This window comes from Pantherophis guttatus, chromosome 6 (assembly GCF_059756535.1).
Source record: "Pantherophis guttatus breed Tessera chromosome 6, ASM5975653v1, whole genome shotgun sequence".
NCBI lineage: Eukaryota > Metazoa > Chordata > Lepidosauria > Squamata > Colubridae > Pantherophis > Pantherophis guttatus.
Genome location: NC_142068.1, coordinates 48,209,910 through 48,232,036, shown reverse-complemented (window position 1 = coordinate 48,232,036; position 22,127 = coordinate 48,209,910). Strand labels below are relative to the sequence as shown.

The window sequence follows — 22,127 nt, the reverse complement described above, 5'->3', positions numbered from 1 at the left end:
AGAAACTTGGAATCAAAAGTGAAAAACTACTGTTCCTGCCTATCCTATACTGAAATAATAAAATCTTTCTTACTGTGTTGCTATTTCTGTAAATCCTCAACTGAATTTCTTCGGTGTGTCTTGACTAATAATATTAAAAGAATGTGTACAATGTGTTAATGCAGAAATTTCTCCTTATTTTCAAGATCTGCCATGCTAAGTAGTAGAAAGCTCTTCTTTTTTAGTTAAAAGGGGAATAGCAACATTTGATCAAGAGGTTTGGTTTGGTTTTCCAGAATGTTCACCTTCAATCAAGCATTTTCAAGCTGATATAAATAATTACATGATGAAGATATTAATTGTGTTATTCATTTATTCATTCATTTAGTAGATTTATATGGCTGCTCATCTCATGTACATGACTCTGGGATGCTAACAATATTAAAAAGGATAAAAAGTATACATACAGTAGGGAAAATATTTCAAAACATCAATCACCTTCAATATTGCAAGAGCTGGGCTCCATTATGAACCTGGGCCCCCACGTTCAAGCACAGAGCCAAGTCTTAGGGAAGGCCAAGAAGCATGGGCATTGGGCCAATCTAACCTCCAGAGGAAAAATGTTTCAGAGAGTAGACACCATGACAGATGAGGCTCTGTTCCTGGGCGCTACTAGCCAAGACTCCTTAGCAGGTGGGATCTGGAGCATGTCTCTCCTGCCAGATCTTAACAGGATGGGTAGATATCACTGAAAGCAATATATTGATGTTTAACACACTTTCATGAAAATAGACCAGTAAGTAGGTCCTGTACATACTGTATAATCTGCACACTAGTTTGCAAAAGGGCAAATCAGCCATTTTCAGTAAAGCATTCTTAGTTAATTTTAAAGTAAAATATTTCCTCATCTTTGCACATTGTCTTCAGCTCATGCCATCCAGTTGTGCTAGTTTACCACTTATCATTCTAAGACAGCATACTGTATATGCAAACTGAGGATAGTATAAGTTGAAATTCAATGAAGGGTAGAATGCAAGAGAACAAGAACTGAGGCAAAAGCCCCATTTTCTTTTTCTTTTCTTGTTTTCTGTTAAATTTCACACAGCAGGCTTTTTATCCTCATGCATATTTCTCTTATTAGAAATCCGAGTTGAAGATTGTGGAGAGCTTTCACATTAGGCCTAAGGCTATGTTTACTAGACTGAGCACTCTTTAAAAATGATTTTGAGGAAAATGTTTCCAAGCACATAAAAGCATAACCACCTCTCAGCTATTCATTAAACAGCCCAACAATTGGGGCTGCTTTAAAGTCACATTATCTTTAGGAGATTGATTCCTTAAAATAGCAGCATTTCTCCTTCACATTCATGCAGAAGCCAAAAGGAAAGGTGGGGTTGCTTTCCTAACTCTGAGAGGTAAGGTCCATCTGATCATGCAGGATCTGATGCCCTTTTTGCTAAAAATTTCAAAGCATGCACCGCCCGATTGTTTACTTCAAGGAAATATATTAGTCAACATTTGGCACAACTGTATGGATGCAGACATGAGAAGAAGAGTAAATATAATTTTTTTAAAATATCACAACTCAATTATTTCTTATTGTAACTTACTAGAAACTCAATCTGGACTATAGGAAAAGAAATGAATATCAACAAAGTCACCCTACTTATTGATTCAGTCAGGCCCAGAAATTCCCTGCCCTCTGAAGAAATTATGCAAGCCCAATAACATTAAATCTCAGCTACTTTTTCCCCCTCCGGTTCATCTTCCTAATTTGTACCCAAAATGTTCCCCTAAAAGCAAATCTTAAAACCAAAATCAGAAAATAAAACACTGCAGAAGAGATAGTGACAGTAAATCAAAGTCATGAAATGTTACGACAAATAACAGAAGTTGTAGCTTGGCACTGAAATGTGTCTAATGCGCTTATTAAATTTGACTATCTGGAAAAATATGTTTAACATAATGAGGAACTCCAGTAGAGAAAAACTTTTAATATTGTTTCTGATGTCAGGGACAGATTGGGAAATAACTCCCTTGGTGACTGTAGGATTTGGCACATTTATCATACCTAACTCACACAGTTCCACTAGATAGGTTCATAAGTAAATGCATTTTTGCAGTTCTCAAATTCAACACACTAAAAGCAATATCAGGTTGAATGCAGGACCCCCCCCCCTTCTCCAAGAACAAAGCCTCTTCTGCAAATGGAAATGCTTTTATCCATTTAGAAAAATCGTTTTGCTTAAAAGAACAGAAACCTGTCAATATGCTTCTCTCAGGCTTTGAATCATTTCTCAACACAAGCTCTTGCAGAGGTTTTTAAGATACTATACCTGCTCTATCAGGATTCTGGACAAGGTCACACATAAGGTTGTGATCTGTCATCTATGAGGCTCTCCCGGAGCTCACATGTAGCAGTTTCCAAAGCAAAAGCACCATTTCTTCTTTTTGCAATCCCTGGATCCATTCCATATTACACTTCTTTTTTTAAAAAAAAAAATCAGTATTAGTTGTAGTGGTTCAGTTGTACAAAAACAAATCACTTTATAGTTTTCTCCTTTGATATAATTCCTTGCAGATTCACCTAAGCAGTATAAAGCCACTTTCATTTTTCTATCAGTTTGCCAACATTATCGTATTGAGTCATGAAAAGCAGTCCCTGGGGATGTTCACTGGCAGCATGGTGCTTGTAATCAGCATTTGACTGTGATCTTTATGTTAGGAAGGCTGTCATTCATCATATCCATCAGGATCTGCACATAAAGAAATAGTAAATATTGAGAGGTTATTTTTGAGACTATATCAAAACCACTCCAATCCACAGCAGAATCCGTCTCTGAAGTATTATAGTTAGTGTTACAGTGTTGGAGGAGGAATAAAATATATATTGTGTGAGATTGGAATTTAACTAGATTATTTTATGTATTAACCTGACACCACTTTTAAATTATGTGGTATAGGACTATTTCAAATATCATGCAGAGTTGTGTAACATAAAAAGGGAAATTCAGTTTGAGAAACTCAAAATCTAGAAGACACAGATGGGAAAAAACTAACAAAGAACATTGACATAAAGTCATTTAACTGCATATTGGTCACTAGAACTGTGTAATCCCTTCCTCCAACCTGATAATGTGCTAGGTCTGCCGGTTAGAATTTGCAAATTCAGGAAGTTGCAAGGTCAATTACACCTGGAAAATGTAATATGTATATTTGTTGCTTGTTTAGAGCTATATATCTTCCTTCATTATGCTTTCTGTGTATACAAGGAAAAGCCAATATTGCAAGCACACCATCCATCTCCATTTTTTCCATATTCAGAATTATTTCTGAAACTTCTTTCCTGCCAGCATGCAGAAGATATAGCATTTGGTACACAACTGCTGGCTCTGTATGGCATTCAAATGTGGGTTTTTTAGCCGTTTCAAAGGCCTTCTGGGACTGTACCTATGAAATTTATCAGCAGTTTCCTGCTGATTTTCAAAAGGAAACCAAAGAAAACCTTCAGTTAAAGAACACTGTCGCATATTTAAAAAATCCTCAAACTTCTCCACCAACTTGGGTGAGACAGTCTTGTTTCCATGTTCCAAATCTGCCAAAAGCAATAATGCATGAAAGTAAAAAGAGTACAAAAAGGCTGTTTAGTGTGGTATAGGGGCTAAAGTGTTGGACTTAGAAGGAGATCAAGTGCTATTCCATTCTTGACCATTGGGATACTTTGAGCCAATCTGTCTGAGCCTAACCTATTTCACAGAGTTATGCTGCCCTAAATTCCAGAATGAGAAGGTGGGACATATATATAGTATATAGATAAGGTAAAGAACTTAACAAGAGCCACTTTGGTGCAACAGTAAAAACACCAATTTAAAAACGAAGAGAACACGAGTTCTCTAGTCCCAGTTTAGGCACAAAGCCAGCTGGATGACCTTGGGCCAATCATTCTGTGGAAGGAGGCATTGGAAAGTCATTTCTCAAACCTTGCCAAGAAAACTGCAGGGACTTATCCAGGTAATTGCCAAGAATCAATACTGACTTGAAGGCATACAGACTGAGGTACAAAAATCTTAATTAAATATGTAGGTAATTTAATAGAGAAATTGAGGCAAAGATAAGTAACATCAGGTCAGATTGGTAAAACTTTCACATCCTTTTATTAGGTGTGTTCTTAAATATATTATAGGAGGAGAGCCATGGTAGTCAATAGTAGTGAAAAATCAGAATCAGTCTAGTATCATCTTTTCAAACTTATACATTTTATTAAAAGGGATAAGTTTTAATGAGCTAAATTCATTTCATCATGGAACTCCGTGCATCTCAGAAAGTACAATGCAGCTCACAAGTGCTTATGCCTTTAAATAAAATGTGTTAGTCTGAAAAGATGCTATCAAACTGTTTCTAAGTCTTAAATTCAGTTAGCTTATTCTTCACTTATTCCTCATTACAGAAGTGCAATGAAATGAAAAACACTTTGCTGAACTAAAAATAAAAAAGGACCACCTTTCTCCTTCATACAATTATCAGGCCAGCTTTGCTGGAGATCAGCAATTTTCTTCTGGAGTTTATCATTTACATGTCATTGTACCCCAGCCTCACTCCTATACTGTCGTTTATTAAGCTAATAGCATTCTTTGAAAATTTCCACTTCAGTGAATGCTCAGTGAGCCTTTAGTAACTGCATGGCCAGCAAAAGTGTTAAAGCTTCATGCCAGTTGGTTAAAAGAAGAATAACTGCAGGAAAAAAACTAGAATATTTTTCCTCTCCCTTTAGCATGGTCCATCTCAATTCAACAGTATCTCAAGAACTCTCTGAAAAGATTAAGGATTGAGATTTAAAAACATCAAGACTTGTAATAAGGTTGTGGCTTTCTGTGAGTAGTGAAAATGCAACTATTGTACCTACAAAATCTGATTATTTAACAGTAGGTTAAAACATCTGAAGTAGCATTCTTTATAAAAGAAATAATCCTCAGGTTCCTCAATAGCTGGACACTGCACCATTTGCACAGCTGCATGATTCAGCCTTGGCTTCCTTCAACTGGCTTGTCTGCTCTCTCATGACTACACACACACAACAGCACAACCTAAACATGAATCTATACGCACATACACAAATAATAAATTATCTCTTTAAAACAACTATTTCTATAATACAAATTTACCAAGCTTTAGGAGAAAACAGTGGATTAAACAAATAGGATTACTACCATTTTCAGAGGATAATATTCTTTTGAACTATATACCTAGTACTGTACATGGAATCTGACAATCAAACAATGTAAATGGATTATCTGGCTAAAAAGCTGATATTGCAGCCTTGGGAAGATAAATGTACAGCTCCATTTATTGACTGAAGACTGACTGTACTTGCCACTTATAATCAGGTTGTTCATGAACACAGATTTTGTGTGGTTAAGTAAAAGCAAGTATGGGTCTCATTTATACAGAAAACAGTAGATTAAAATGTATCTATATAAATGTATTATAAATATATATATACTTGAATCATATTTGCATTTGATAAATATATATATACAGAATTGTAACTGTTTATTGTTCTAATGATGTATTAGGGTTTTTTCTTAGTTACATTTCTTTCACTTTTTTGTTAAAGCACTTTTATGTGTTCTTTTTTCTTTTCTTTGACAACGTATTATCACATTACTATTACCTTTTTTGTTTTGATTTATTTCTACTTTTTGTTATTAAGCAAAAAGCAATAAAAATAAATTTTAAAAAACTGAGGAATGCCAGGAATATAGACACAGAGACTCAGACACCAAGGCAGAAATAATCTGAGAAAGAATGATATGATTGTGTAGTTGTCTTCTAAATGAGCCCATTACAAATTTTCTGTTGATTCTGCTGGCAGGATTTTCATAGTTCTATTACTTCTGAGGGCACTGTTTTGCCTATACCAATGCTATTATTTGTACTCTATGGGATATTCTGTCAAATTGCCTTGAAATCTATCAGTTTCCCTTTTTAGACTGTGGTTAAATCACAGACATAGCTGAACTGTAGGTTGTGAAGTGGAAGGAAGCATTCTTGATCCTCCCCCGTGCACCTTGACATTAAAATATTTCTGAAGAGGATCTACTGGTCTTTTGGAAAATCAATAAGACCATTTCTCAGAATAGTCAATTGACAGTCAATGGGCTAAAGGATGTGTCCGGGATGAAATAGGACCGGATAGATGGAGTTCTTTCAATGCATTATATGACATTCCTTCCATTTTGCCATGGATTCCACTTCTAACATACTGACCTGTGTCTTGGACTATTTCTGGACATGCATTTACTTATTTTTCTGATCAGTAAATCCTGTTCAGAAATAGCACAATAGACAGGTTAATGATCTCATGCATGACACAAGCAAGTTGAAAAGTGGTAAATCTTCTGTTCTAGCATCAACCCATCCTTGCCCAAGTCCATTACACCACACACTAAGGACAGCAATTGCTAATGTTTTCTCCCACCAGAAAGTAATGCTCAATGGGAGGGGAAATTCAAGAAATCCACCAATCACTACCTTTAAATTGTCCTGCAGTGATTTGGAAAGAAAAGAAGTATTTATGAGCCTCAGTGCAGAGTCAGATAGAACTGGCCAGAATAGCGGGTGGAGGTTGTGCTGTTGAAATCTGGAAAGGGACAGACCGAGGAAGCTGCCGTAGGTTAAAATCAGGAGAACTTAAAACAAAAATATTTCTCAGATAAAAATTGGGAGACTAATAAAAAGAGTCAATACTAATAAAAAAAGTCAATCTCCCATCAAGGATCATTGCTTGAGCCCTTGATCCATAAAAATCAAATAGATCTAAAAGGCACAAGACCAGGGTTTGGGGCATCATTTTGAGAACACAAATTTGCATCTATGTGCATTAGAGGAAAAAAAGCAATGATTTCACTCTACCAGAAAATTAATTTTGAGAACTGTAAGTGAAAAGTTAAAACTCATGAAATGACAATTATAACAATTTATAGGATTAATTCTAAATTAACCAATAAATTAAAAAACAGAACCTTGCTGAAAAGGCTAGTAATACAGGTTGGACACTGCCTCCTTGTGGTCAGAATTAGTGCAGAAACATAAATAATTGTTCCTGCTGGCAATACAGATATTAACTTACCTTATTTCTGTTTACATCCAATCTTTAAGAGAAACTCAGAAGGTTAGATACTTCATTAATCATTTTCTATAGATATGTTTGTATATGCATAATTGCAGGTTTGAAATTTGAGAGGCAGATAATCACGCAATAGTTCCCAAAGAAAAGGCAACAGCTGATTTTCTAAAGATATTTTGTAGCACAGATCTGAAGAATCTTCTGGAAAAGGTTCTTTAGCTAAAATTTATTTTACTATATAAAATATAAAAAGAAAAAGAAAACAAAATCCAGAAAACAAAAATCCAGACAGCTATTAAAAGGAAGCAAAAAAGATGCATATTCAACTTTGAAAATAACTTTTTCAGAAGTTTACTGGGCAAGGCTTGTACAATATGTGGGCCTCCATCTAGTGCTCTTAAGTCTTGGAAAGAGAATGGAGGGAACAGAAATATAAGACTGTTTCTAGAGCTACATCAGGAGTAGGAATCCTATAATCCTCTGGATATTAGGATGTGTAATTCTCCTCAGTCTCAACTAGTATAGACTGGTTATGGTAGATGTTAGGAAAAACAGTCCAGCAACATTGAAGGGGCACAGAATTCCCATTTCTGTATTTAAACTTGTATTTTGTTTTCCCTGTATTCTGTTTTATACAGTTGAAAAGCACTTTCTTACACTGTCCAATGTGCCCCAATCCCCCAATCCATAGCATTGCCTTATAGGTTTGTTTCTGCAATGAAACAAGAAAAATTGTCTACTCAGTTTTAAAAAGTGAAATGGTGAGAGCAGGAGGCAAATGGAGATGAGAGCCCTTGCCAAGGATGCAGCCATAGTGTTAATGCTGCAGAATCCTCCAGCATCTTCTCTGAGAAGAACAGGGAGGAGTTTTGTAAACAAACTCCCTTATTTGATTATCTTGCTTCCTCATTATGCACAGGGACCATGGGGAAAAAGGAAATAAGGAAGAGCTCTGATCATTTAAACACTCTTTACAGTGCACCAGCTACAGGTCCTGCAAATCCTGCATTGTACTGCAGGTTCAGTACAATTTTCTGTAATTTTCTCCCTTTTCTTTAAAAGGAGATAGTGGAGAGAAGTCTTTTTTAAGGATCCAACAACACACAGATAAAGAACTTTGCTAATGAGGACTGATTAAGAAAGCTTCTAAATACAACGGCAAGAAGGGCACAACAAAATGTTATATTAATGAAAATGATATTTCAGGACAACTAAAAAGGCCATCTGTGAAAATCTGACTACTCTACTGTGTTCTTCTTGACCATTGTCCTACTAACTTAAGAGCTTATAGAGCTCAGTGCTGAAGAGGACTGTCAGGAAAACAGAACTTGCCAGTGCTGAAATCCTTTGATACTATTTCAGCCCTTCCTTTTTCAAGGAAATATCCTGAACAGCATGGATCGATTCCAGATGGTCTTTCAGTACTTCCAGTCTAATTCAGAATCAGTGACAAATGGGATCTGTTGCCTATTAGCATTGGCAAGTGTGAAGATTTACACCATCTTTGATTTCAATTGCCCTTGCCTTGTTAAATACAACATGGCATATGGCTTGGGAATAATGTTTATCCCACCAGTAGCACTTTTTCTCTGTGGGCTCATTGTCAACAAGCAATTTGTTATGATGCTTGAGGAGTGGAGGAGACCAACTGGAGATAGAAGGAAGAATCCATCCATTATCAGGTGGGAGATTCCAGTTATTTTTATTGCAAGAATCCAATTACTTAAATAATGTGTTTATCTTAAAAATGCAAAGTACTTAGATAATTCAATTTCCAGCATCTTCTTTCTCTGCCATAGTTTTCCTGGCACTTTAGTTCCTGAAATATTATATTATATATTCCAGGAAATAAAATTCCTTATATGTTTTTAAAATTAAACATATTTGGCTGGGATGTTTTATATCAGGGCTGCAAGATTTTAAGAATTTTACTTTGCCTTATTTTTTTGTATAACTAAACTCCTCCTTTGGCATTTGTTTATACAGCAAGACATTTATATACTTAATCTGTAAAATAATATTTGGGTAAACCATTATTTTATCATTCTTCTGGAAATTCTTTCTTTCTTCTCTAAAATATGTTATGCCAAATAAATAAAATATTCTATAACTTATCATTTCTATTTGTTTTTTCTTCTGTTTGGTCTCTGTATACCTTCTTGTTTATTTCTGTTACATGTTTCCACTTTCTACAAAGATAATGTGGTAAGTCTTTATAGAAGCATTGCACAGAAATATACATAGCAAAATAGATTAATGCAGGCAAAACATTCAATGTTAACTTGCATATCATTCCTTTCTTGATGATAACCCTCTTTGAGTCTATCACTTATCTTGTAAAGAAATGTTCTCTTCAGTTTATGGTATAACAGATAAATCTGTTCCTATCTGTCCAACACACAGGTACATGTGTTCTTCTGTTATGCAACGGGCTATGATAGCACCCACCATTTGGATCCTAGTTAGCCTCCTTGATGGGAAATGTTTTGTCTGTGCCTTCAGCAATTCCATTGATCCTGAGAAATTTCCAGGTTTTGCTGCCAACATCACCACCTATGATGCCTTACAACACTTCCTTGCCAAAATCCCATGTAAACATGAGTTGATGAGGAATAACACTTCCCGCAAGGCAGTGTCCAGGTATCTCAAATGCTGTTCACAAGTAAGTAATGGGCATCTATTGGCATTTGGTCCTGTGAGAAATACTTTTCCAATCCAGCACCCAATAAATGCATTGGGTCACAAATCATTCCTAGACTTCCTGCCAAATGGGGATTAAAAAAAAACTGTATAAAATACCTTGGAATAAGTTACTTACTGCAGTTTATAAATAAAAACTATATATAAAATTAAGTTTTCAAAAGAGTCAAATTCAATTGTCTCTATTAACTGCACCAGATTTTCTAAACATACTGGAGTTACGACTCCCAGATTTCCCACTGGAAACCTGGATATTCTAATAGTTGTAATATATTCTAATTCTAATAGTTGTGTTGTACCTTATGATTCTTGATGAGCGTATCTTTTCTTTTATGTGCATGAGACCATATGCACCAAGACAAATTCCTTGTATGTCCAATCACACTTGGCCAATAAAAAATTCTATTCTATTCTAACTCCATTGTAATTTCATCAGGTTCAGAAGGATGTTCTATACAATTGTACCACCTCGCTTCTACTCTGCACTTCCCTTTTTTCTTTTTTTGCCAGGATTTCTTCCTGACAAAAATGTGATTTCTCCTCAAGATTGATACAAACAAAGTTATATTATTACGGTATGGATTCATTGACCCTGGGAACTGGTGTGAAACTTGAAGTTGCATAGGGATGTAGAGCCAACCTAGGGTTGGGTTTCACCTTGTTGTAAATCCAAGGGCTCTTGATCTGTTTGTCATTTTCTTCCAGGCTTTTGGTTGGAGTCTTCTTTTAATCCTCATCGTGATGGCCTTGCTTGCTCGTTCTCTCAAGCCCTGCTTCAATCATGCCGCCTTTTTGCAAACCCGCTACTGGAGCAATTACATTGACCTTGAAGAAAAAATATTTGAAGAGACCTGTTGCGAAAAAACACGTGACTTTGCACACAAGTGTATCCTCCATTTCTTTGAGAGCATGCAGACAGAAATCAAACTCAGGAGGTTTAATGCCTACACAGAAGAAAAGGGAGCAAAAGCAAAGGAAAATATTCATTTGAGTGGCATCACTAGCCAGGAGCAAATAAGCAAATTTCTTTTGTCCTGGTACAATAGGAAACCTCCACTGGATTTAAGCCAAGCATACAGGCAAAGAGATTATACCTTTGCATTGGACAGGCAGCACATTTAACAGGTGCCATCCTCAGCCAAACAAACAGATGTTTAAAAGAAAGTTGAAACGGGCTTATCACACTTAGAAAATTCCTATGTCACATGGCTCCCCACAGCAACAGGGTTCTACTGCCTTGATCTGCAAGACTAAGCAGCTGAGCTTTCCCAAAAAGCAACTGGAATTATTTAAAGAATTGAATTTATTTTATCAAGTTTACCACTTTTGTTTCTACATTGTCCATAGATCATCAGACAGAACATAACATGGTTCAGAGTATATTGTTTCCCAGAACAAGACTGGCTTACACATAACTCAGAGGCACAATTTTTAAAATCATGGTATACTGCAGTCCCAACTACCTGGGTTTATCCACTGTCCTAAGCAATAATCCAATAATGGACAAAAGCAAACAGCTTAGTGCAATGCAGAAACCCAACCATGGTGAATTATAATCTGGTTCATCAACCAGAATTCAAAGACTCTTGAAGCAAGCAAGTGTGGTAGAGTTGTACTGATGTGATAGAATTGCTTGTAAAGGCACCAGACAGAATCTGTTTGTTTGTTTGTTTGTTTCAATTGATAGTCTTATCCAACAGAGAAATAAATACAGAAAGCAAATTTTGTTATTAGAAAAACAGTTGTAATTGTTAGTAAATAATGAAAGCATGCAGTAAAAAAGAAACAAATCTTTTGAGATAAGATGTGGTGGTGCAGTGATTAGTATGCAATATTGCAGGCTAATTCTGCTGACTGTCAGGGGTTCGATCCTCACCAGGCTCAAGATTGATTCAGCCTTCCATCCTTCTGAGGTTGGTAAAATGAGGAGCCAGATTGTTGGGGGCAATAGGCTGACTGTAGAGAGTGCTGTAAAGCACCGTGAAGCGATAAATAAGTCTAAGCGCTATTGCTATATAGGACTGTCTCTATATGAATTTTGTTTATCTTTTACTTTAAAGAATCATTTCTCATTTAAACTAGAGTGAAAGGTAAGAGAACCATGCATATCTTTACCTAAAGTAGGCAACCTGGAACCTTACAATAACTGATAGAACTAAATTGTAAGGTTGCTTTATGCTGTTAATAGAAAATTGTTTGTAATAACATGCTTATTTTTTAGTAATCTTTAACTTGCATTTTTGATTATTTGATTATTATTAAAGTGCTGTATTTTTGCTGAACTAATCTGTGTATCTACTTCCTCTGGTTATCTATGCCATCATTGTTTTTCTGAGTCTGTTTTAGTTAATAAGCCATTTGGCCTAGCAGGCTGCTCATAGTAGCAAAGCTGCGTTTATTTCCATGTTACTTGGCACCAAATAAATAAATATACATTAGCACTTTCTGTTGTAAAGATGCATATATTGTGTTACTCAAGTCTGTCCTGAGCTATTTTGCTTCACTAAACGGTACTTTTTGAAAAAGAGCTTTTATTGCTTTACATTTTTAAGGTCTGAACCAAGTATAATAATAATAACTTTATAATAATAACTTTATTGTAATTGTATGTGTATACACAGTATACCCATACAACAAAATTCACTTAACACCCAAAGACCAGGTCCAACACACATAACAATCCCCAAACACATTCCCACCCACCACAATTCCCCGTCCCTAAACCACCCAAACATCCACACAACAGACCAAGTAATGCTGTCCAACAGCTCACTGATGGTGGCCCTTTAGTTCATTGTTGAGTGCAATTATAGCTCTGGGATAAAAACTATTCAGAAAATGTGTGGTCCGAGTTTTAATTGTTCTGTATCTTCTGCCAGAAGGCAACAGTCCAAAAAGATTGTAAGCAGGATGGGAAGAGACTCTGAGAATGTTATGCAACTTCCTCAAACAGCGAGATTCGAAGAGGTCGTCCAGGGCTGGTAGCTGGAGCCCGATGATATTCTGGGCAGTTTTAATGATTCTCTGTAGAGCTTTTTTGTCCGCTACAGAGCTGCTTCCATACCATGTAAGAATGCCGTATGTCAGGACACTCTCAATGGTGCTGCGATAGTAGGATAGAAGTAGATGCTGAGATAGATTTATCTTCCTGAGCATTCTCAGGAAGTACAGCTTCTTCTGTGTCTTCTTCACAAGCATGTTAACATTCATAGTCCATGAGAGGTCCTTCGAGATATAAATGCCCAGAAATTTAAAACTACCAACCCTCTCCACCTCCTCATCATACTCTTCAACTGCTTTGAAACTCATCAAATTTGGTACTCAACACATTTTGACACTCAGGAAACTCAATCGGCCCATTCAAAATTTTAATTCTGAAGGTCTCTAATAGCTTAGAAATAGTTAATGAGAAGTTTTCCCAAAGTGATTTGAAAGTGAGGTTTGCAAAGTTAGTATTCTTTAAAAGTCCCCACCATGGTTGAGCAGTTAAGACACTGGGCTTATTGGCTGAAACCCAACAGCCTCAGTTACGAACTGAGACAAACATCCTGTGATAGAGTGACCTCTTGTCCTTGCACTAGCTCCTGCCAACCTAGCAGTTCTAAAGCATGCAAATTCAAGTAGATAGATAGGTACCATTTCAATGGGAAAGTAACTGGCCTCATGATCATGGAAATATCTTTAGACAGCACTGGTTTAATGGCACTTGAAATGGAGGTGCAAGATAATTCTCATTCAATCACAGGTTGATGCATTGTACCTTGAATAATTGTCACTTGCAGGTGAAGGTTTTCCATATAATTTTGCAGCCATCTACTAGTTGTCAGGATTTTTGGAACCTAGATATGTAGCTCTATTATTCTTGACATTAATTTGCAAGGACAGATGATAGAAACTTCTATCTCCATTAGCTCTTGGAAACTATCCAGGTTATGGTTTACTATGACATTCAATAAACCACAACTAAACCAATAAGGGTTTTGCATAATGTGCAAATTTAGCTAAAATAGGGATGCCTGTATTTATTTTTTGACTATTGTCGGAACAGATTTTGCATTATTCATCTTGTTGCCAACTAGGGTACATATTCTCCCATCATTTAGTACACAAATATTCAGAATTAAAAGAAGTTAAACAAGCTATAAATATTTTTAAAACTTGCTTTAAAGAGCCTGAATCAAACATACATTTTCTCTTGGGACCAAGTTCATCATATCTTCTTAGTAGGTCAGCAATGAATGAAAGCATTTTTAACTACAGCTATCCCAATCTATTCAGCTCAATAGCTTACTATACATTTTGGGATTGTTCTAATTTAATTACATTCACATAGTGAATACAGAATTATGAACCTGAACTTCCATATTTACTAAGAGCTTTAATAAAATTGGCTATGTCCTAAAATAAGCTGAGAATAAACAAGCCCCAGAGATCAATTGTATTTGCATACTGATTTCCCTGAAAGGGTATTTTTACATTTTTTTTTTTTTAATTTGATTTATATGCCGCCCTTCTCCGGAGACTCAGGGCGGCTTACAATGCGTTAAGCAATAGCCTTCATACTTTTGTATATTTATACAAAGTCAGCTTATTGCCCCCACAAACTGGGTCCTCATTTAACCTACCTTAGAAAGGATGGAAGGCTGAGTCAACCTTGAGCCTGGTAAGATTCGAACCTGCAGTAATTGCAGGCAGCTGTGTTAATAACAGGGTGCTTTAAACCACTGTTCTACCAAGGCTCTTTCTTACAGACATTGCAGAATATTTTTTTTTAATGGAAATATACTGAGTCTGGTTTCTGATAGTGACACTGTTATTGCTGGACTTAACAAATCATTGTTCCTCAGAAAGTATTATTAATGCTTCAGTAGTAGCATTCCAAGAGGCTGAAATGTGGAAAATTAACTCAATCTTTCACTCTAAACTGAAACCAGATACTAGGAAACCTGAACCCTGGGCAAACAAACAGGAGCTGGAAGGTTTCCCTTTCTATCAAATGAACTTTTAAAGGGAAGGGGACCTTGTTTTGTCTTTGTTCTTCCATAATAACAGGGTATCTAGTTTCCTAGCCTGGTTCCTATCAGGTAAGAAAAGCATCTTAATCTGGAGAAGGATTGGAATTTCAAAAGAAAATCATGGACCTAAATTAGGTTCCTTATATTTGTTAATATATTATGTATTGAGCTATTTATTTGAATTGTTAGTCCTGTTGAAGTTCTATTTAAATGTGATGCCATCATGTGTGAGAAATCGTCTCTACCCTAAGCCCCCTCCACCTCCCATATTAAGGGAAGTGACTGGTGACTATTTGGAAGAAAGGGAAGGAAAGGAAGGAATTGACTAATCCCTTTTCTCAATATGCCATGTACAGAGTAGCAGAAGACCTTACAAGATCCCTTCTAGCCCTATGATTCTATGCTATGGACGCCATCATTTAGGAGCAGTGAGTGATTATAGAAGAAGCAGAAGTACCCAACTTTATGCTGATACAGTTTTCTACCAGCTCAAGGACTGGCATATTATGCTTCACTTCAGCAGTGGAGAAAGGCCCAAAGAGAAACCAGTAAATTATCTTAGTGGCCATAGGAAGGCTGAATGGCACATAGCTCTGTGACTCCCCAACTAAGCCCAATACAAACCTAGTTCTGGCTAAGGGTAATGCTGGCCCTGGGGAGTTCTTTTAAGGCAGTAGAGGGTTGCCAGCCACATCAGAGCTAAATGTATGTTGTTTGGCTTTGATTGAGGTGCTTGGGGTTTTTGTTGTTGTTGTTTTGTTGTTGTTGTTTTGGTCTCCACTCAGTGAGTAAATACTGGAATAGATTTATTGACAGCTATTTTCAGAAAAAAAATAAAGATGTACGTTTTCTCCTTTTTTCATGAACCATAAATAGCAGCCCATCCTGTTCCTCTACCAAGCAGAGGTTGATTTCTCAATTTCAAAACAATACCAAAAGAAGAGAGAAAGCCACTGAATAATATTTCTGTTGCCTAGGAATCCATTTATGCAGAACGGATCCCATCCCGCCCATCATTTTGCATAGGCTCTCTTCTTTCTTTCTGCAGGTGGAGCATCCTGTTTTTTTAGGGGCTGTGGGATGAGCCCATCTTGCAAACATCTTCACCAAAATCAGAGAGATGCCTTTCCTGTTACAAATGAAAAGTGTTTGAAACAGAATCAAAACATCTGCTTTCTCCAGAAAGAAGCACCATCAGGGATCCAGACTACTAAAAAGACAGGGAGGGAGAGAGACATAGAAGAAACCTTCCTTGTATTAAGCCAAGACTTATCTAAAATGAGCCATAACTGATGGTTCAGAGCTGGTAATACACAACAGTCCAAGTCCTGGGAAGAACAGAGGTGAAAGGTAAAGTAACTTTTTGTAGACTGCAATAGAGAACTGGAGAGGCATGTTTTCTGAATAATAAAAAAATTACTGGAGAAGCAAAAAGTTGGATGTTACACTGATTACTGTGATTTTCTTTGTAACTTCTGGAAAATTGAGGGACCCCTTTGATATTTCTACAAGACAGTGCTCATAAAGCAACAAAGAAGATGGATAAATTCCGAATGATATTCCAGTTCCTCCAGTCCAACCAGGAGTCATTTATGAATGGCATATGTGGCATTATGGCTCTCCTGAGTGCACAGATCTATGTGGCTTTTGATTTCAAGTGCCCATGTCTACCTGGTTACAATCTGGCTTATGGGATGGGTATCCTGTTTATGCCTCCCTTAGTCTTGTTCCTGTTTGGTTTTGTGATGAATAATAATGTTTCCATGTTGGCTGAAGAATGGAAAAGGCCCATAGGGAAACGACAGAAAGACCCAGCTGTCTTGCGTTACATGTTCTGCTCCATGGCTCAGCGAGCTATAATTGCTCCTGTAATTTGGATCTCAGTCACACTGTTGCATGGGGAATGTTTTATCTGTGCATTCAGTACTTCCGTTCCCATACACAAACTTGGAAACAGCAGTTATAGACATCTTCCTGAGAAGGAGATCAGGAAGATTTTAGCCCAGATTCCCTGCGATGATATTTACAGTGGCCAAGAACTGATTGCCAGAGAGGTGGCAACCAGGTATCTACGCTGCATTTCACAGGTAAGCAAACAATAATGAATATAGGAAACTGATTCAGGTTAGCTCGTGTAGACTAGCTTTTCCCAATATCTGTGCCTTCGATTTCTATAAGCCCCAGCCATATTATGAGGGTTGAAATGCTAGAGGAACAGGTTTAGAGAAGGGTGCTATAGAAAATTTTGTTGTGTTTGATTCCAAAGGTTTAGAAGAAAGTTGGACTTAGTTATCTACAGCCTCTGAAATCACTTCTAAGGCATGCTTCTACATAAGGAGGCAGCACTGACTTTAAATTGACATATCTCCCATGAGCACCATGATGAGGAATCAAAGGGTTGGAAACTTGAGATGATCAATATCAACTTACTCTTCTGGAGCTGCAGAGGAAGGATTTTCCATAGGTAGAAACTCTTGGGATTGTCCTCCCTCATCAGAGGGCAAGCTTATAGTCATCCCATTTGTACAATAAAAAGTAATTACTGGTTCCTCACTCTGTGACCATTGCAATTTTTTTCCTCTCAACCTGGGATAAGAAATTGTGCTGAAGCATGAACGAGGAGGAGTTGAGGGATTGGCTGGCTGCCCTTTTTAGCACTCCTCTATTGACCAACCACAGACAGTGCCTTGGCCAGCTTAAGCAACAGAAGATGAGGAGTGTAGATAAGCCCTGCATAGCAGGGTAAAAACATCGTTTATGGTTGTGGAGGAAGCCATTTGGCAAGATCTAAATTACAGATTTTCAATTATTTCAGCGTTTTCCCAGATTATATGTAGCCAAGGATCAACTGGCAAACCACACTTAAACCTTGTGTGAGATAAGTGGAACACCCTGCCTTCATCTTTTTTGAGATCTAGCTTTATAGCAATCATGTTTCATTATTCTTTTCTCATGATATTGTTCCCAATTACTCTTATTCTAGTGCATATTTTCTCCATAGTGACCTACTTATATTTGTGAAAATAAAATGAAGATATATTTGCACCAAATGAGGATTAGAAGACATGGATTGGGTGTTCCAATTATGTGTATATGCTATAAAGCACAACCTAATTCCCAATTTAATGATTTTATGTATGTTTCAAAGCAAATAAAGGAATGGATGTTGCGTCCTACTTTACCCTTCCCCGTTCCATATTTCATTTGCCATGCAAAAGAAGTTTAACATAATCCATGATTCCAGTTTATAGCCAGAGCAAGCAATTCTGTTGTTTGTTGTCAACACTCATTTCCTGCACCTTTTATGAGATGCAAATTCCTTCCAGGTAGTCAACCCATAAGGACATTATCAACTTTTAAAATCTGCCACTAAAGGCCTTAATCTTTCTTTCGTTGCCTACTAATCAAATCAATTATTGCTTTTCCCAAACAATGAATACTGCCTGCTCATGTGACTTGAATGTATTTTTACATTCAAGGCAGCAGATCTTTATAGAATTAGAAAAGAAATACTCCATTCTGTTATCACCAAGGGGACACACAGAACATTTGCTGCCTCCTCTTCTCTCACCCCAACCCATTTCACCCTACACGCATTCTACTTCACCCTACCCTAAAGAAAGTCTTGTCTTAATAGGAATATCTGCAATTGTACAGTCAACTACATGGAGATGCTGTTTTGTACATGAAATCACCATGAAATATGAACCAGGCTCCTAGTGTAACCCTAACCTAAGATATCTAGCATTCAAAGCAATCAAGTTTGTCACTACAAAGCCACATATTGGTTTGGTTTGCATATTATTCCACCTGCCACAGGAATGGGGTAGTTCTGGCTATACAGTTCTGCCTATCAGCTCTCCTATCCACCTCCTCCTATAGTCGATTCTGTTTTAACCGAAGGTGAATAAATTGGAAAAAGAATCAGATCAGAGTCACAAAGGGAATCAAGTCACAAGTAGCACTCAGGGTTTGTCTCCTCTTCCTTTGTTTTCTTTTAGGCTAAATTTCAGATTTTTCTGGGCAATTAGGTTTGTGGTCTCATCATTCCACTGCACCACTATTTCACTTTGCACTAAACTGGTAAATGCTTTTATTTAAGTACTGAAAGTACTGACTGTTGAATCTCTATCGTGCAATTCTAATAAACCACTAATATATAGCACTGTTCACGTGCTATATCAAGTTCTTTGAGAGATGGCATGAGAATAGGGGCAAATAGGCTGAGCTTGGACTAGAGGGAGGCTGTGTTCCTACATCAGCCTAAAATGGCTAATTAGCATTGTTTTGATCTCACCCAATACTGATCCCTTGACTTTACCTTCAACTTAATGGGGCTTTAGACTACTTGACTCATAGGCTGATGATAAAATGAAGACAATGTCATAGAGACTCAGAAGAAAAATGATGTTGCCAGGATATTTTTGTGAAGTAGTTACTTCACTAAAATAAACAGGAAAACAGGTGTAAAACAGGAAAGATCCTAAATAGAAACTAAACAAAATACATAGCTTTAGAATTATGGGTAAAATCAGCAAATACCCCTAGCTTACCCATCTTAATAGCTTAGTATATTATTATGACTCTTCTTTCCCTTCGCAGGCAACAGGCTGGGTCTTTGTGCTGCTAGTAACTCTGCTGGCTTTCCTTGCCCGAGCCATACGTCCCTGCTTTACTCAATCTGCCTTTTTGAAGAGCAAATATTGGTCCCACTACATTGACATTGAGCGGAAACTCTTTGAAGAGACATGCACAAAACATGCTAAGAGTTTTGCCAAGGTTTGCGTCCAGCAATTCTTTGAGAACATGAACAAAGACCCCTTCATGGGCCACACACATATGCAGATTCCTGAGAAGGCACCATCAGACTCAGAGGAAGAAAAGGAACAACTGCTGGGCATCGTGGATCAAGGAACCATGAACGAGCTTCTGAAGAACTGGCATAACTGTAAGCCCCCTTTGTGTCTCAATCAAGAGCTGATACAAAATGGGACCAGTTGGACAAGAGAGATTCCACAGCCTTGTCCACCAAGGAAAGAGTATGCAGCCTATTACAGCAAAGTTTAAGGATACACAGGCTGAGAACAAAGAACACAAAATCATTACAGGGAACAACTTCTGGATGCATCCTCTTTGTAGACTAGATTTTGCCATTTTTCCAGATGTATAGCTAGAAGTCACATCCTCCCACCACTCAACGGTTTATAGTTTATTTTATTGGAAATGTTCTTACATTAATAAACAAGCTGTAGACTATTTTCTCACATTTTTAGCAGCAGCAGGTCTTATTACATATGGTCCCAAAAATGATTATTTATTTATTTATTTACTGAAAGGCTGTATGCTGAATTTCCAGTGAGCACCAGAAAATCATATACAGTAATTGATATATTTTTACATTTTACCTGAAAAGGGCCACACAGAGTAAATAATACTACCATTTAATACTGTCAAACATTTCTTAAAGCAAATATATATATAACTTCATATCTCATAAAAAATGTTCATGAGTAAGCATAAATTACGCAAATACAGAAACATATTTCAAAGACACTAGAGGGCGTTATAAACCAGTAAGAAATGCCTTCAATACTAAGTAATCATCTCCAGAACCAAAACCTACATTGTGTCTCGAACATTTTGAAATAATTTGCAGGGTTTTTTTCATTTCAACATCATACTTAATTTTGTATGAAAAGTCAAATAATTTTAGGCTTGTGATATCGATATGCTAAATTAATACTGTTACAATATACCTTCCCTTTTCTCTATTTCCAATACTCTAAGTTATCTAAACAATAGAATATTTTAATTAATACTGTACAAATACTAGTGTACATAAACAATGTAATATATCAAAAAGGAAATAACTCACACAACAGGAGGGAACCTTCAACAGGTATCCCTGGAAAGGGATAGAGCCATCTAAGCACCATCTAAGATTTTATAGATTACATCAGCACCTTGAATTGCACTCCACAACATATAGTAAATGTGCAACGTTCCCAAAAGTTTGATGATGTAACAATACAAAGCCTGCTATTTAAGCACAGAAGCCTCCTCATTATGGGCAGCTAAGGCTTTCCAGGTGATCTTCAAAAGACCTACTTTTGATCAATGCGATGATGGGAAATTTGTTTTGAGAGAATATTTATAAAATATTTATCACTGATAAATAGTGGTTGAAGCTATAGTAGGCCCACAAGACTCTGTTTTTCCTGACTTTTGTTTAAGTGTATTGTATATGCTCCTTTCTCCTAAAATGCTACAGGCTGTGATCTTCATAATAATATTTGTACAGGTTCAGCAGGTATTACAGGAATGCTCAAAGGCACAGGAAATGTTTAGATGAATTCATGCCCATTCAACATTCAATGCACACTCAGCAACCAACAACATGCATCTTACCATAAGCCAATAATATGCAGGCAAGGAAACAAACACAGATACTATGCTTTCCAGTACAGTTCTTTGCAATAAAAGATAAATCTATCTACATACCCAAATTCTCGTTGTCATGACTTTTAACTGGGCAAAATGTTGCATCATTGGTCAACAATTTTTGAATCAAGGTACCTCAAACGGTCTAACTTATAGAATATGTACATTAGGCAAAATAAATTAAAGTATGAAAGTGTACTCCAAGTTTATTTGTTTATTTATTTAATAGCACAAATTAAAGTATTAAAATGTATTCCAAGTGGTTTGCTTATTTAGTTAATACACAGAACCACTTTTTTCTTAGTAAGTAATATCCTCAAATGAGAAGTTTTGTTGATGTCAATTAATCATTAAGTACCCAACCACAGTTTAAAGCATTGGAAGAAAAAATATAAAACCTGGCATAAACAAACATTTTTATTACATTCTATACAGTATTAAGGATATTATTGTTGTGCATTTAGAACTTTTGCTTACTAATTGGATCATAATACTAAAGTATCATATTAAATTTTGTTAATGGTTAGTTGTTCTTATTAATATTTTCTACCAAGTGAAAATAATTCTGTATCTTCTGGCTGTACCTTTTTTCCTAAGCAAGAGGAACCAAATTTTGTATGCAATTATACCTGTCATCCATAAAGAAAATGTTGATTATTTGGATGATGATGAAGAAGGTGATGATGTTATCCATTCAGACATGTCTGAGTCTTGGCAATTCTATGCGCCAGGTTGGAAATTAATCATCACCTTCATTATGATTGCCATGCCAGCTTTGTAATTATGTAAGAGAGGAAAAAAACACTGAAGGAAACCAATCTCTCTTAGACATAGATGTAATCCTTATCTTACAACAGTTTGTTTAG

The 22,127-nt window shown here is 36.6% G+C and overlaps 2 protein-coding genes and 1 long non-coding RNA gene across 4 annotated transcripts in view; 2 read left to right on the top strand and 1 right to left on the bottom strand.

The window, feature by feature from the left end:
* Positions 1–334: 334 nt before the first annotated feature.
* LOC117678671 (uncharacterized) overlaps positions 335–22,127 on the bottom strand; it is a 25,511-nt gene continuing 3,718 nt past the window's right edge. Inside the window, exons 2-3 of one of the 2 annotated variants that reach the window (XR_015728641.1) lie at positions 10,463–10,630; positions 335–2,735 (exon numbers count right to left, since the gene is read on the bottom strand). This is a non-coding gene — a long non-coding RNA (uncharacterized LOC117678671). The remainder of the gene's footprint in view (positions 2,736–10,462; positions 10,631–22,127) is intronic. The other variant, XR_015728640.1, reaches the window with a different exon arrangement.
* CALHM3 (calcium homeostasis modulator 3) lies at positions 8,501–11,821 on the top strand. Its single transcript, XM_034440006.3, has 3 exons — positions 8,501–8,787; positions 9,509–9,767; positions 10,511–11,821. The coding sequence occupies exons 1-3, from the start codon at positions 8,501–8,503 to the stop codon at positions 10,925–10,927; spliced, it is 963 nt and encodes a 320-aa protein (XP_034295897.2). The 3' UTR covers positions 10,928–11,821.
* CALHM1 (calcium homeostasis modulator 1) lies at positions 16,359–20,070 on the top strand. The gene is made up of 2 exons (XM_034440005.2): positions 16,359–16,907; positions 19,423–20,070. Exons 1-2 carry the CDS (start codon positions 16,359–16,361, stop codon positions 19,885–19,887), a joined length of 1,014 nt encoding a protein of 337 aa, XP_034295896.2. The 3' UTR covers positions 19,888–20,070.

What these genes read in the sequence shown, in the direction of transcription:
- CALHM3 (XM_034440006.3), top strand. Translation starts at nt 8,501, where the DNA reads ATGGATCGATTCCAGATGGTCTTTCAGTACTTCCAGTCTAATTCAGAA. An exon ending in AAGAATCCATCCATTATCAG is followed by an intron (nt 8,788 to 9,508) that starts GTGGGAGATTCC and finishes TCCAACACACAG; the next exon opens with GTACATGTGTTCTTCTGTTA. An exon ending in ATCTCAAATGCTGTTCACAA is followed by an intron (nt 9,768 to 10,510) that starts GTAAGTAATGGG and finishes ATTTTCTTCCAG; the next exon opens with GCTTTTGGTTGGAGTCTTCT.
- CALHM1 (XM_034440005.2), top strand. Translation starts at nt 16,359, where the DNA reads ATGGATAAATTCCGAATGATATTCCAGTTCCTCCAGTCCAACCAGGAG. An exon ending in ATCTACGCTGCATTTCACAG is followed by an intron (nt 16,908 to 19,422) that starts GTAAGCAAACAA and finishes TTCCCTTCGCAG; the next exon opens with GCAACAGGCTGGGTCTTTGT.